Source organism: Erpetoichthys calabaricus, chromosome 9 (assembly GCF_900747795.2).
Source record: "Erpetoichthys calabaricus chromosome 9, fErpCal1.3, whole genome shotgun sequence".
Classification (NCBI taxonomy): Eukaryota; Metazoa; Chordata; class Cladistia; order Polypteriformes; family Polypteridae; genus Erpetoichthys; species Erpetoichthys calabaricus.
In genome coordinates, this window is record NC_041402.2 from 137,905,061 (window position 1) to 137,921,029 (window position 15,969).

General features: G+C 42.0%; 1 protein-coding gene across 1 annotated transcript; it reads right to left on the bottom strand.

The window, feature by feature from the left end:
• Positions 1–201: 201 nt before the first annotated feature.
• Positions 202–12,717, bottom strand: LOC114657649 (uncharacterized). Its single transcript, XM_051932241.1, has 4 exons — positions 12,588–12,717; positions 11,293–11,963; positions 1,576–1,645; positions 202–1,389 (listed from the first exon to the last, which is right to left on the bottom strand). The coding sequence occupies exons 2-4, from the start codon at positions 11,931–11,933 to the stop codon at positions 706–708; spliced, it is 1,395 nt and encodes a 464-aa protein (XP_051788201.1). The 5' UTR covers positions 11,934–11,963; positions 12,588–12,717; the 3' UTR covers positions 202–705.
• Between the last annotated feature and the right edge of the window lie 3,252 nt (positions 12,718–15,969).

A 15,969-nucleotide genomic window follows, 5' to 3' on the forward strand; every position in this document is an offset into this window, starting at 1 on the left:
GTGTGCAGTCGGCCTGTGTATTGCATGGAAAACAGACGTACTTAGGCAAAGTACAACTGTATTTGAGAACCACATTTGATCTTAAACAACTGGTGGGTCAGACTGTCCCAGTTTATTATCTCATTCATTTTAATGCCTTTGCTTTATGGAAATTAACTTTGCATTAACATAATCAACAGCTCAGTAAACAAAGTTATGTTGTTGTTATATATTTTAATTGATGTATTTTGAGAAATTCCTATTTTTCAAGCTTTAGCAGTAGATGATTACCATTCAAAAGAAGACCGAGTGACTGTCCTCACGTGTTCTTTTCACTCTGATTTTCCAGCACAACAGCAGGTCTCGGCTATTATCCCAGTCTTCACTTGTACTCAATATGGCTTTTCAAGTTACCTGCTTCAGAATGCTCCATTTTACAGTCCAACGGTAAAGTGTTCAAGAAATTACATTTGGCGACCCATAAGGTGGTCCCTGATTGATCTTCATGTGATTATTTGGAATGTTTCCTGCCACTCTACAATGTGAAAAAAACCTGAGGTGTATTTATTTTTTTCTGCAGTCGTCTGGAGTTTATTTTTTTTTTTGGTTTTTCTGTCCACCATAGCCATCGGACCTTACTTTTATTCTATGTTAATTAGCGTTCCCTTATTTTAATTCTTATTTATTTTGTCTTTTTTCTCTTTCTGCATCATGTAAAGCACTGTGCTATAGAAATAAATGTTGTTGCTGTTGTCGAAAGCAGCTGTGTTTGGCCATGAAAAGGCAGATGTTTTCTCCACATCCCCAGCACGTGACCACTTGGTGGGGCAAGGAAACCTTGGTTTTGCAAAACTGGCAGTTGGCACTGTTTTGTTGTGATGTTGTATTCTTGAGGCTCCGTGTCTGGGTGATTAAGGCTTGCAGCTCGTTCTTTATGGCATCACTGGGGGCACGGGCGATGTCTATAACCTCAATCCTTTTAGGGTCCCAAACACAATCCTCCTCCAGACCACTAGGTACTGCTTTCATACCGCAATTTGGTGGTACCCAGGCAGTATCGTAGCCATTGCTGTGCCAGGTTTTCTGCATTGCGTTGTTATCAGTGTCGATTTTTTTTACTTTCCCCACATCGACCTTCAGCTTTAGGGACACTCTGTCAGTCGGTGGATTGTTAATAGGGTATCTGTCAGCTTTCTTCTGGTCACGGCTTATGTAGACACCGGGGCCAAGCATGCCATCCCTGGACTGGTTGAACCCGTTTCTGATGATGCTTCTTGCATTATTGACAGAGGCGCCATGGTACATTGTGTAGATCCGTCCAGCTGTGGGCTCCTGTTCAGCGGTCAGATGATGATCGTCATCGTATGAAACTTCCCAACCATAAAAGTCCACTGATGTGCTATTACTCATCTAGCAATAAAAGGAGAAAGTGGTTAGTGGGAGGAAAAGGGAAAGTCCTTAGCCCTGTTAAGATGTTGCAATAGCATGTTTACATTACATTAATTTACTTATACAGAAAATAATTTATTTTTTCAGCATCTCTGTGCCTCTATAACCTTAAAAGGATGAAGCAGCCATATGGTCTCATTCTCTCACCGAGCTCTTCCCTCCATCAAGGCCATTCCCACCAATCAAAAAGACGACAGATCGTGCAACACAGTGGGAGCTGTTTATAATTTTAGAATGTTTATTTCATACACATGACTATTAAATTCCGTTACCCCATTATGATATAAAGTAGTGACATGTTTAAAGTGTCCCACATCTAGTTAATTGTGCTGCTATCCAAAGAAGTAGAGCAAACAAAAAATCCACAAAGCTCTGTTGTCTGTGTTTCGCACAAATAAACATTGCAAATGATACAAATGTGAAACTGAATTGCTGTCCTAGTGTGATGTATGGAGAGGGGAGTTGTGTCCTCAGTGTTAAGGACCCCATGAGATGGTAAGCGGCCAGAGGCGAGGCAAGGTGAGAGATAAAAAGAAGAGGGCAAAATGTATGGCCAGAGATCAAGCAAAAAGTCACAAAACTAAATTCCTGGCTTAGTAAAAATATGTAAGCCAAAAATCCTAATGCTAGTTGTTCGGCCATTTTAAGGATAGGCAGCATTTATTTTTTTTAAAAGGCAAAAGGTCAGGGGTCTCATTTATAAAATTTTGTGTGAATTTCAGCCTAAAAATATGTCCATGCTGAAAAAACTGGAAAATGTGTACGCCAAAAAAAGAATCAGATTTATAAAACCTGGCTACACACATTTCTACGTAATTCACCCTTTACAAACCATAAACACCTTGTAAATATATATGAATATGCCTCGAATGCCACCCTGAAACATCCATATATGGATTATGTTAATCAACCTCATCCATATGCAATCATGATGACGCAGAACTTCATTGGCTGGTACGGCAGCCTTCCCCCTAACGCATCAAGACTCCGCCACTTGCTTTCATGAGCATCTGCGACTGAGAATGCAAGATCATGTGCCGCATTATAGCCCCTCTCCTCTGCATCCTGGGAGTAAAGGTGTAAGGTGTCAGCATCGGACCAGGTAGCCACTAACACCTGGTACCTGTAATGTTGTGATTGCCGTTACAATAAATAGTATAGAACATACTGTATGAAAAACTGAGGATTCAGCGAGTTACTTTAACAACAAGCCACCTGCCACATACAGCACCATCATGTCTGTCAATGCTATTTTGCTTCAAAATAAATAAATCACCAGGGGCCTCATGTATAAACGGTGCGTACGCACAGAAATCTTGCGTACAGACGTTTCCATGATCAAATCGCGATGTATAAAACCTAAACTTGGCGTAAAGCCACACACATTTCCACGGTACCTCATACCCTGGTGTACGCAACTTCTCCGCTCGGTTTTGCAGACTGGCGGCACCCAGCATCAAAGCAGTGCTACTGTTCCTGTGTGGTTACCCTTTCTTTCTTTCTTAGACCCACATTCCTGACGCGGCTTTATAAATACACTGAAATTAACTGCATATTGTTTATTAGTGTAATGCATCTGATTGTAATTAACCTGTAGCAATAAAATGGTCCAGGGATTAGCCATAGTATTCCAAATACCATAACTGCTTTAGCGTTGTTACTCTCAGTGCATCTTCTTCTTTCAGCTGGTCCTGTTAAGGGTTGCCACAGCAGATCATCTTTTTCCATATTACTCTCACTGCACCACTTGGAGTATTTATATCACTGTATCTGAGTGGGGAATCACAGCAGCAGCTGATCGGAAAGAGAATTATCGGTATACAGTTTCAAGCACACCCTGATTCAGCCACGGCAAAACGGTTCAAAGCCTTTCCTGTACGGAACTCGCAGTTCAGAAGCAGTTTCATCCCAACAACTATAAACGCACTCAATCAAGTGCTCCTTGTAGAACTGTTTGTACTTATAAGTACAATTACCCCACTGTAAACTTGCACTACAGTTATAATATTGCACAACCTGCGCCACTTTATAAAGCGCGTATAATGACGATATCATTTTTAAGATGAAATGCAGCAAAATATGTTGATTATAGTATACAGATAAAACTTTAACTTCATTTAAATAATCTGTATCATTAATAATTAAAATGTGAGGACACGGTGCTGCAGCGCTAGCTAGTTCACAGATAGCTCCTGCCTTGCGCTGTATTATTGCTGGTGCTGACGCGACACTGGAAGGATAGATGGATTGAATAATTAAACATGTACTACAAAGATATTTCAATGTTCCTTAAACGTTTTGAAGAATCGGCGTTCTAAGCTTACAGATGGCTTAATGTCTATTACAGAGTTGATTGTGTGGCGATTGGGTATTTGGAGAAAGAAAAGCAAGGACAGGAATTGGAGGTTAGTACGTTTGAAAGAGACAGTACTTCTGTAATAAATTATTTCATCGAAGGTCGCACATGGCGCAGCAAGCCTCTTGCGTGAGACATGAACAATCACTGCGCCACCGTGTTCCCATGTTTAATAACATGCTTTCATTACTATCATCATGAAAAAGATATCACGTATACATCTCAGTATTTTAATTATTCAGAGAGCTGTAATATCACAAATGTAATGGATTCTGTGTCCTGTCGGAGAAAGAGAAAGAACGGAAGCACGTAGTGATTCACACACATAGAAGATCAAACACAGAACAAAGCATTTAACATGCTACTTTAGTTATGATGGGATTTGAGAAACTAGTAAACTATTTTAAGATGAAGTTTATGATGTTCTACTTTAATGACAAAATAAACTACGTGATTAAAGTGGAAATTTCGAGATTAAAGTTGACATTTCATGCTTTTTTCCCCACTTTGTGTCTATTTTTTTTCTCTGTACCCTAATAAGCTTTCATATGACACTCAGATGGTGGGCTACGAGTCGCCTTTTCACACCGACTTTGATATGTGACAACTTTTTTATTTTGGGCACTGTGCGACTTTGTGAACTTGAGCTTTCGAGTGTCTCCGACACTCTGTCACTCGATCAACTTCCATTTGTTGATTATATCACTGTTTAAACCAACATATAGTACGTTTTTCCTTGCCTCCACTTGGTATTCGCTGAAATTCTTATTATTTTCCCCCGTGCTTTTCCCATTGTCTTTTCACAGAAGGCTGAGCTTAAGGGCTATTTATATTGATTTGCATATTCAAAGAGGCGAAATTCTGGGAGGAGTTGGGGCGGGACAGAAGGCGCGTGCACGTGCGTTACATTCACACTGATCGGGATTTATGTAGCGGAAGAACGTGGAAGTTTGCGTACGCACAGATTCCTGCATCTGGATTTTTCTGTGCGTACGCACATTCCCGCTTTTGTGCTTACGCCATGTTATAGTGTGAGTTCTACGCACGCCGTTATACATGAGGCCCCAGTTGACCCAGTTTGTCAGGCACATCTTGGCATCACTGATGACTTAAACATTAATTGAATTTAGCTGCTTATGGTTAACAAAAGCTGCTTCATTCTCACTAGGTTCCCTTATTGCAATGTAAGTGCAGTAAAATGCCGAGATTATGTTAGGAGGACCAGACACTGCTGCAAATTGCCATTTTATGTTGACAAAAACATGTTATCTATACCAATACTGGATGTAGAGCCTCAGAGGTCAGTTAATAGCTTCTAGCACAGAGGGCATGGTGGAGTGAAGCTTGAGATATTTCTGACCTGTAGGGCAGTTCCCCACAAAGTGGCAACAGGTAGCCAATATAAACGAACAAAAAAAAAAGTTATTTCTTGCAAAAACAGCATTGGCCTTCCTAAAAGGGGACTAAAACACAGTCATCACATTGAAGTATGTTTGTCATGTCAACGCACATTATAATAACGGAACAGTGATATGAATTATTATGCATGTGAGTCGTCATTTAGCTGATTTGGCTGCATTTCCCTGCTTGACTAAGGGTGCCATGAATTCCCAGTGTTTCGGAAATGTTGCGTACGCATGGGTCTGAGTTGCTGTGAATATACCCACATTCCCCTGTTCTCTTTGTTTAAATCCCAATGTGGAAAGCCGCGTGTGTTCATTTTGAGCCCCAATTTGTGCGTTTGCAAGCTTTACAAATGAGGCCCCCGGAGCTGAAAGCGACAGAAACTGTAGTCAAATGGGCTGAAATCAAAATCAGGAAGACGATTAGCACCCAAAAATAACCAAAGCCCACCACATTAGTCAAAAGTCAAAGTCTGTGAAAATGCGCAAAGTTCTGAGCTCTAAGAAATTCTTTACATCTGCTGACAACACTCAAGGTCGTGTTACACTGCATGATATCTCCAGCGATTTTTCGGCTACAGTCTTCATTTCCATGATATTAGCGGGTCAGGGGGCACGCACAGTTGTGTACTTTTACATCCTCAGTGACAAACATCAACCAGTTTGCAACTCACCCTTTTGCCTTAAATTATGGGGTGGAATCTGTGTGTGTGTGTGTGTGTGTGTGTGTGTGTGTGAGAGAGAGAGAACTGACAATCAGACGTACAATGCATATAATGCAGCAATGTGAAATAAGGAACACGGGTGTTTTGGACGTCACACACAGAGCAGAAGCTCCTCTGTTTAATATCTCGTAATTTACATACCACGAAAATGAGAAAAAAACCCTCCTTTAACCGCCACCTTATCGTGGTGGAGGGGTTTGCGTGTCCCAATGATCCTAGGAGCTCTGTTGTCCGGGGCTTTATGCCCCTGGTAGGGTCACCCAAGGCAAACTGGTCCTAGGTGAGGGATGAGACAAAGAGCGGTTAAACAAAACCTCCTATGATGGAAAACAATTTTGGACGGCGTTTTCCCTTGCCTGGACGCGGGCCACCGGTGCCCCACTCTGGAGCCAGGCCTGGAGGTGGGGCTCGATGGCGAGCGCCTGGTGGCCGGGCCTGCATCCATGGGGCTCGGCCGGGCACAGCCCGAAGAGGCAACGTGGGTCCCCCTTCCCATGGGCTCACCACCTATGGGAGGGGCCAAGGAGGTCAGGTGCAGTGTGAGTTGGGTGGTGGCCGAAGGCGGGGACCTTGGCGGTCCGATCCTCGGCTACAGAAGCTGGCTCTTGGGACGTGGAATGTCACCTCTCTGAAGGGGAAGGAGCCTGAGCTAGTGCGCGAAGTTGAGAGGTTCCAGCTAGATATAGTCGGACTCACCTCGACGCACAGCTTGGACTCTGGAACCAATCTCCTTGAGAGGGGCTGGACTCTCTACCACTCTGGAGTTGCCCCCGGTGAGAGGCGCCGAGCGGGTGTGGGTATACTTATTGCCCCCCTACTTGGAGCCTGTACATTGGGGTTTACCCCGGTGGACGAGAGGGTAGCCTCCCTTCGCCTTCAAACTCCAACCAATTTCACTCCAACCATTCTATTAATGAGAAGCTGATTCTTGCTGTTAATTAAGCCTGTTATTTAATTCCGTGGCCTGTTGCTGCACTCATTCTGCCACAGAAGACATTTTCAAAACTTTTGATTTTCTGTTCCCCAAAATGTTTTGGCGACCTGAGAGATCAATCTTACCAAGACCTTCACTTTTCTTTATTTTCAGATATTGTGTGACGAGCACAGGTGATCTGGTCACGTGGCGGCTTGTTGTGTGTCTCATTATTGTTTTGGCTGCTAATTTAAAAAAGAGACAACTAAGGGGCCTGCGTCAAATTAATTAAAACTAAAGAAAAATAAGTTAATTAGCAGCAAAAACTGGTCACTAATGAAGAAGATAGTTAGAATGAAAACCTGCAGCCACTGTGGCCCTCAAGGCCTGGATGGAATTCGACACCCGTGGTGTAGAGAACCTTTATTGCAGGTGTGACGAGGCTGCAAAAAGCTTAATAGATGAATGGGTATCGCACTGGTTTAACTGAAATATTGTGTAAATGTTGGGTTCGCGAGCTGGTGGCCGGAATTCAGTGGATGCTCTTCTGAGCGGGCTTTCTTTACTGCAGGAGTGCTCTCTGTCAGTCGTACCAAACTCAGTGCGATACCTATTCATAACCCAGCGCCACCGTGCTGCCCCCAATAAATCATTAAACAGTAAGTAAACCAAAATTATAAATTAAACATCAAGGCAATCTTTATTTGTAATCTACTGTAGGCTAATATAAACGGAACTGAAGTCCCTTCTCTTAAAATAAGAATAGGATTTGAAAACTTTATTAACAGTCTGAAGCCGGAGCACTTGAGCTGTCAGACCTCCTCGTAACCATTACGTCTAAACTTTCGTTTTATGTGAAAGAAAAGATAATTCGCCGCTTTGTTCGGCCGCACGACAGTAAACGATGTTCTTCCTCAAATCTCTCAGTATGAACAAAGTGAAAATATTGTTCGAGCCAGTAATATTAATGAAAAAGAAACTGACACGGGATACGTGGCAAGCTGACCCACTAACTGTCCGTCTAAAACGCGTTCATTTTTGACACGTATAGTTAATAAAAATACAAAATTATACCTTGAGCTCGTCTCGTCTTTCCCGTTGTCTCCGCCGCGATCAGGTGTCTGAGCTGTTCTGCTTTCGCTTTCTTTTCTGCTTTGTGAGAACTGATGACGTTCGGGCTTCATCAGCCTGACACATTTGTGGTATATATATATATATATATATATATATATATATATATATATATATATATATATATATATATATATATGAGAGATTTCACGTGACCGATCTGCCGCCTATAAGGATTTTGGAAGAAGCGCGACTCGTGAACTCGTGGTTGTGCGTTTAAAACGGGGACTTTGGGGTGCTGCTATGTGTAGAATTTAAATGCATTTGTTTTGTATCTTTCAGATTTTTCTAAAAAGGTTATGCTATACAAAATCTCACATATTTGACAATCCCAAATTAAAAGCGGGACAGGAATACATTTAAAAAAACAAACAAAAAAACGGCATCCATGCTGGTGTGTGTGATTCCCCCTTCATTCCCAAATCCCCCAATATGTGTGACGGCACACTTCACTTCCCGACCACAGGTAATAATCCACCTGGCGCTCCGTGACACCCGCGTAACGTCCGCTTAATGGTTCATCAGAATTCATATTCTCGACCAGAGTTGTCAAGGATCATCAAAAATTGGTAATTAATGGCAGTCTTTAAAATGTTTATTATGAGAATGCTTTATATACAGTAAAATAGCTAGGATACGCATGTGAAGGCAATATGTCTCATATGCAGCCTACGAATGGCAAATTGGCGCACTGGGCCGCGCTGCTGCCTCAAGAATCTGTCATTATGGGTTCAATTTGGCCCCGTGCAATTGATGGAAGACTGTGGGTTCACTTCCCAGTTCCTCCCTGTGTGGATAGCGCTTTGAGTACCGAGAAAAGCGCTATATAAATGTAATGAATTATTATTATTTGCCACTTATTAGGTGCTTAGCATCTTTTTAAATTCCGGGCGTCGAAGGTGGGTCAGGATACCCTGTGAAGTTTCGGACGAGTCGCTCATTAACGTCGAGGATGGTTTTGAGGTTTTCATTCGGAGTTCGGAGCACACTCCCCATGAGTTAGCGACACGCACCTCCGTCTCCAAAGCGTTCTGGGGGTGGAGGGAATTTCCAGGGCGCGCGCGCGCGCCACTTTCGTTACATAAACGGCGCCTCTCAGTGTCCCGAGCGCGCACCGCCTAACCTTCATAAACTGCGCCCCTCCGGTGACTGTGCCCTAGGTGGACGCCTACGTCGCCAACAGGATTGTCTGGCTCTGACACATCGACTTCTAAATTCACGTCCAACGCTTTACATAATAGTCCAGATTGCCGTCCTGAAAAAATCCTGTACCGTATTATGAAACATACAAAGAAGTAGGAAATTAATAAAATGCGATATATTGTATTTAAAATTGCTGCCATACAAAGGAGTCTGAATGTGACCCGGTAGTGCGCCGACTGCTTTTACGTTTTAATCCAAGTCGCATCGACACCGAATTCGAATATCTTTTACTTTGGCCTTCGATTACAATTACAATTGTGTTGAGTAAGAACAACCACGCCTTTCTTTATAAAGAATTGCCGCGGGCGTTGTTATTAAAGGAGTGAAAAACGTAATATTTAAACGCTTGTTGTGATCACCACCTAGTGGAAAGACGAGGAACAGAATTCAAATGGTGCGCAGGACCAGGCCCGGCCTTAGGCTTAGGCGAAGTAGGCGACCGCCTAGGGCCCCGGCGTCCGTTGGGACCCGGATAGACGGCGGCCAGGCCCCCGGCCCGCCCCTCCCCTCGCAATGCATTCCAAAAGTTTCAAATATCCCAAAAAATAAAAAAGGACAAAAAAACTAAAAAAGAAAAAATACAAAAAAAACTAAGCTGGGCTTAGCTACATACCGCCACGTGGTGCCCAGTGGAAACAGTTCAAACTGGCTAAATTGTAGCAGCTAACTACTCCGGGCGAAAAAGGGACGCAGGGTGATGACCTCGTAACGTTACAAGAAAACGTCTCCTTGGTCTAATTTTCACGCATTTCGCAGAGCTTCCAGGGGGTCCCTGGACCCCCCTTTCGCCTAGGGCCCCATAATACCTAAGACCAGGCCTGGCAGGACAGGACATTGACTGCCAGTCACGAGTGTTATTTCAACAGCAGTTGGATCTTTCATTATTTCTTTCTTTTGCGCATTATCATAATGCAGTAAATCTGAGCAACCTGGTGATTTACAGTTAGTCATTAAGAGCGAGACAAGGTTTGCAAAAATGCTATTAGAGTTTTAGAAATAGAATAAATCTATATATGTACAGTATAATGTCTTAAAGGTGGTTTCAGGCGACCGTATATGAAGACAATTGTGCTCTTTAAAACACTTTGTCCAGTGATTTTTTTTTTTTAAACCTAGCATGCCCATCCATCTATCCATTTTTATAACCTGCTTTTTCCATCATAAAAGGATGGATAGCCATTTCAGAACAGGGAATACACACGGACACTCAATACAAATGGGTCGATCAAGAATCGACAGCTAAACTGCCCTGCACATCATCTACACATTGCAGGATACCAAAATCTGCATGGACAGTCAACAAGCTAGGATCTGAATCCCTGTCTCTGGAGCTGTGAGGCAGCAGTGCTAACTGGTATGCTACCCAAACTGTGGTGTGCAGTACTGCTGACCGCTTGGTCAAGTAGCAGGGCCTACTTAAGTATTTTTGCTGCCCTACAGCACCAAATCCACCCCAGCCAATCTTATGTCATAAGGGTGTAATGAAGATCATATGTCATAAATAGCTTAATTACTTTAGGGTAGTTTCATTTTACAAACAGAATACCAGTTGTAAAAAGTAAATAATAATGATGTTTATTTAAATTTCTTTATAGTTAAATAAACACAAACTACTGAAACTCAAAACTGTTTTTTTCTTGATTTAATCATTGAAAGCTTAGGAGCAATTTCATTGTTTAGGTGAGTTCACTTTCTATTGATAGGGCTGCTGAGAGTCGCATGACTGGTAGTGATCACAGTGCTGCCATCTGAGTGTGGGCCACAAAATGTTTTAAACACGACATAAATAACATTCTGATGACAACACTAAAGGGTTCAATGCCCAACCACAGACTGGATTAAAGGGCTTTGAGAATATTGGATTATGAAAGATCTCATTTATTAACATTCAGTTAACAAACAATATTAGGGACATATTGGTGAATTCCTGAAATCCTCACTGGATTCTGTGCTCTGGCTGGAAGGGCACGTTCCATAAATCTTTTTTCAAAAGAGGGTTTGGAATGACAGAATTCTCATCTTCCTCATCCAGACTAATCAGATGCTCCATGCTAGCACTGACTTCATTTTGGGGCTCACTTGTTTAAGACGGTCTCCTCGACAAAGCAGTATGTTGTCATCTGTGGCTCTGATTAAGTCCTACATTTGTGTTTACTTTGGAAAGGGCAGATTGTATCATCGCAGTTCCAGCATTTCTGCACTGGATGTAGTGTGACCATCTCCTTTCCACACTTATGACATTCATCTGAAGAGTTTCCATGATTTGTATTTTGCCTCATCTTTTTAATCAGTCTCCTTAAACCATGTCTAGTTGCATCGTCCATGCAGAGTGCCACGTCCACCACTTTTATTCTCTTGGGGTCCCACACACAGTCTTCCTCCCTGCCAGATTTGATGGATGTAATATTGCTCATCGGGGGGACCCATGCACAGTCATAGCCATTCTGGTGCCAGGTCTTCTGAAGCAGATGATTGTCAGTGTCAATCTTTTTAACTTTTCCAACATTGACTCTGAGCTTCAGTACTAACTTATCTTTTTTGTCTGTCTTTTGGGGATAACATTTGGCTTTTTCTATGTTGCGGCTCACATAGACACCAGGTCCTAACAAACCATCCTTGGACCTTTGAAACCCATTTTTTATGATGTCTGCAGCATTACTGATGTAGGTGCCATGGTACATTGTATAACCAGTAGCAGCCAGTGGCTCCTGACCAGAATCCAGATGACCCTGGCTACTTTTGATTGCCTCCCAGCCACAAAATTCAACTGACATCTTGGTTTACTTTTCAGGCAACAATTCACTCTGCAAAGACAAAAAATAATACTATTTTTTTTAAATCTTACACTTACCTGCCATCTTAAAATGCTAGCTTTGAGATCAACTCTTTGGAAATTTTTACTTTTAGTGGTTATCAGTTTTATATATATATATATAGATATATAAAATATGTGTGTATATATATATATATATATATATATAAAATATGTGTGTATATATATATTTATATATATATATATATATATGTATGTGTGTGTGTGTGTATATATAAGCTTTCATATTAATCTGTTTAGTTAGCCAATAAAATGTGTCATTTTGTTGTTTGCATCCGTAATGGCTACCACGGTACATCGCCCAACTACCTTTGCTATTAAAGACCACTAAATAATCAGGTGGCCCTGATGTACTACATTATTACAGTGCGCAAAAGAAAGAAAGAAAGAAAGAAAGAAAGAAAGAAAGAAAGAAAGAAAGAAGTGCTGTGTTTTATATGAAAGTATACGATTGATTTCGGTTCGCTAAGGACACGGTGTTCGCATGCAGAAAAAATATTCTGAATCAGGGTCACTAAACATCGCATTATATATTGACTTTACGTTTTTTTTTTGTTTGTTTTTTTTATAATGTTCTGAAGCCGAAATTACTTACTTTGCTCCTCACGTCCCGTGATCGGTGCTCGCAGACAAGAGTTTAGTAATCGCAACATTCAGCAGGAGAGGCACCGGTTTCCAAGTTTCGATTCTTGAATTCTTACGTCACAGTGTCGTTTAAAGAAGCAGATCACATAACACCCTTTTTACATTTCCCGAAACTGGCTAAACGAATATAAACGTACACTTATTTTTTTATCAAAAACAAAATTATGTAAATAATGTATCTTAAATATCGCCCGCAAGATTACGTGCAAATCCAATCCAAATCAGTCCCCGGAACTTTAAAAGGCTTTATATTTTAGTCTGAGGTTCAAAACACGTAATTTGCCGCATTGCTCACATGGATTTTTTTTCCACAATATAGCAGTCGGCGTCTGTTTTGGTATAACAGAATAAAATTATTATCTAAAAAGAAAAAAAAATAATCTTCATGGCAGTTGTCTAATATTTTCCTTCAGTATTACATTTGGATTAGTCTGTCAAAAGAATTATTGTAACGAAACTGGTCCTGGGTTCGCTTCCCCGTGTCTGCGTGGGTTTTCTCCCACAGTCCAAAGACATGCAGGTTATGGTGCATTGGCGATCCTAAATTGATCCTAGTGTGTGCCCTGCGGTGGGCTGGCACCCTGCCCAGGGATTTGTTCCTGCCTTGCGCCCTATATTGGCTGGGATTGACTCCAGCAGACCCCCGTGACCCTGTGTCAGGATATAGCGGGTTGGAGAATGACTGACTGACACTAGTCTTTAAGAAAATATTCAGGTGGTGCGATTGTGGGGCGGCCGGAGCCAGACCTGCTGGAGTAGCGTAAAGGATTGGGAAAGTGAGATGATGGGCTGAGGGACCTCGAGACTACCGGGAGTCACCCAAGGCCAACTGCAGAATGAGTCACGGACAGTGCCCGTCACAAAAGAGCTAATAAACGCCTCGTCCAAGGACCAACGGCTGCTCGTGTCTGTGTGTGAGTCTTTTCCTCCACCACATTAGCATTTACATTATTTACAAAGTAGAGCAGTGAATAGCTTTATTGCATGTGATCGACACAGTCAGACGTCCACAGGCCATCGTAACATTGAAAAAACCCTCTTAATCCTAGTCAGGGTCGGAGAAACTCGGTACTATGGACGGACATCTGCCCACTAACCACACGCTCACACCGGCAAACCACCCCAATTATTTGACAAGCGGAAGAATAAGAATTTCTGTCAGTCATTTTCTAACCCGCTTAGTTTAGAACCAGATTGCGGGGGTGCTGGAGCCTATCCCAGATAGCATAGGGCGCAAGGGAGGAACAAACTCGGGTCAGGACGCCAGTTCATCAATACCTTGTGATGACGCCATTCAGCTCGCTCCGCCTCCGCTTTTGAGTTCAGACATGCGCAATAGCAAACACCGGCTTGCGCTTTCAAATCGGGATGAGGATCGCGTCCACGGGCAGTGGGGCAGATGATAAATATGCAAATCCCAGCGGGAAACTTAACGTGAACGTCCTGCCAAGTGGTAACTCCGTTTAGGATAAGTTTTCAAAAATCTTTTAAATAATGCCTTTATTTTAATAATTAATAAATACAATGTTAGCAAGAGAGGAATTGGATGGGAATGGGGGGTTCGATTGTTTCCTCAAACGTCTGAAAAAAAAATCGTTCAGGATATAAGTAATTAAGATGACCTCTTACAAGTATACTATTACTACTGTCTGTATAGTATACGTTGTTTTAAAAATCTCATTTCATTATTGTTTTTTTTTTGTATAACCTGCTCTGTGCGCCACCCCAATGCAGGACACATTTCAAGGTAGAGGAGCTTTTTATCTGTCGCTCCTATACATGATGATCACCTTTTCATCCTTCCCAGACCTTAACGGTGTTTAACTTATTGAAAATTCCAGGGATTAAGATATGTAGAGATCTTTATATGAACAGTGTATTTGCAATTTCTGAGCAATTATGCTCCAGATTTACCTTTCCAGGTACACACATTTTTTTCCTTTTTGCAAATTAAAATTTTGTTAAAAGGAACCTATCAAATTTTCCAGAACTCACGCTCACGTCAATCTCAGATGCCACACTGGTTAGTCTTAATAAAGAAATCGGAAGGCTTTTTGACAATTTTTATATAAAAATATATCTAGGGATTTACCCTTCAAAGATCCGGAGGAACGCAGACACGGGGAGAACATGCAAACTCCACGCACGGAGGACCCGGGAAGTGAACCCGGGTTTCCTAACTGCAAAGCAGCAGCGCTACCCACTTCGCCACCCCTTTTTTTGTCTTTTATTTCAAAGTAAATGGTTTATTTATGTTTGTTTGAGTAGTATGTCTTTATAATGTTCTGGTTTTTAAAAATACATTAAAATTATAAATTAATAAATACATACTGTACATACATAAATAAATCTCATTTCAGTTACACAACAGAGGCAACTTGGCTCCTGAGCGATACCAAAGAGCAAAGAAACAGAGTGGCTTCCTTTATGCTGTGTATTCACCCATGACTTCTTCAGATTACCTAGCATTGCAGATACTTAATTCCGAAGAAACAGAACCTTTGGTAGGTTGTTTCATCAGAATCACTTTTATTCGCCATTTCTTAATGTACAGGAATTTGACTTGGTAGATTTGGAGCTGCTTATAATGACATATAACATCACATACAAATAACATAAATAGATGTTAAAAAGAAAAACTTCAAAGAAAGCTGCAGAATAGCACAATTATAATGATGTGTAAATGATGACGTGTGTTTAGTGTGTACATACACTGTGGCGGACGGCCGGCAGCTCATCCCAGCCGGGACACCCCTGTGATGGAAGGATGGGGGGAGGCAGCTTTTCCAGGAAAATGCCTCCCCCAAAACGCTAGGTGGCAGCTTCCCTGGGATCTGGCGGTGCCCCGGATTCCCGTAGGGCATCCTGGGACTTGGGAGTTCGGTTGCACAGCCCTGTTGGGTGTCACCAGGGGGAGCTGTAAAGGAACGGAAGGACTCATGCTGTATTTATAGCCCGGAAGTACTCCCAGGTCACAAGGACGGGAGTCCCGAAGTACTTCCGGGCTGAAGAAAAATCCATTTCTCCATCTGACCCGGAAGTGCTAACAAGTCACATGAGTGGAAGAGCAAAAGCACTTCCAGGTCAAGGACTATATAAAGGACTGTTGGAGCAAGTGAGCCAGAGTCAGGAGGATTTGGACAGAGCTTGCTGGGAGGAGTGGAGGAGAAATTATTGTCATTAATATTATTGATAGTGAATTGCCTGTTTATGGTGGTGGAGGTGTTTGGAGGCACTGAAAACAAGAATAATAATTAATTACCTTCTTGGTGATTTTACCCCGTGTTCAATGTGTCTGTCTGTTGGGTTGAAAGGGGCGACAGCGACCTGTA

Excerpts from the sequence above, each read along its gene's own strand:
- LOC114657649 (XM_051932241.1), bottom strand. The coding sequence starts at position 11,933 with ATGTCAGTTGAATTTTGTGGCTGGGAGGCAATCAAAAGTAGCCAGGGT. Across the intron at positions 1,646-11,292 it reads AAACACAAATGTAGGACTTA|CTCCCACTGTGTTGCACGAT; the intron begins ATCAGAGCCACA and ends AATTATAAACAG. Across the intron at positions 1,390-1,575 it reads TTGATGGAGGGAAGAGCTCG|ATGAGTAATAGCACATCAGT; the intron begins GTGAGAGAATGA and ends TTTTATTGCTAG.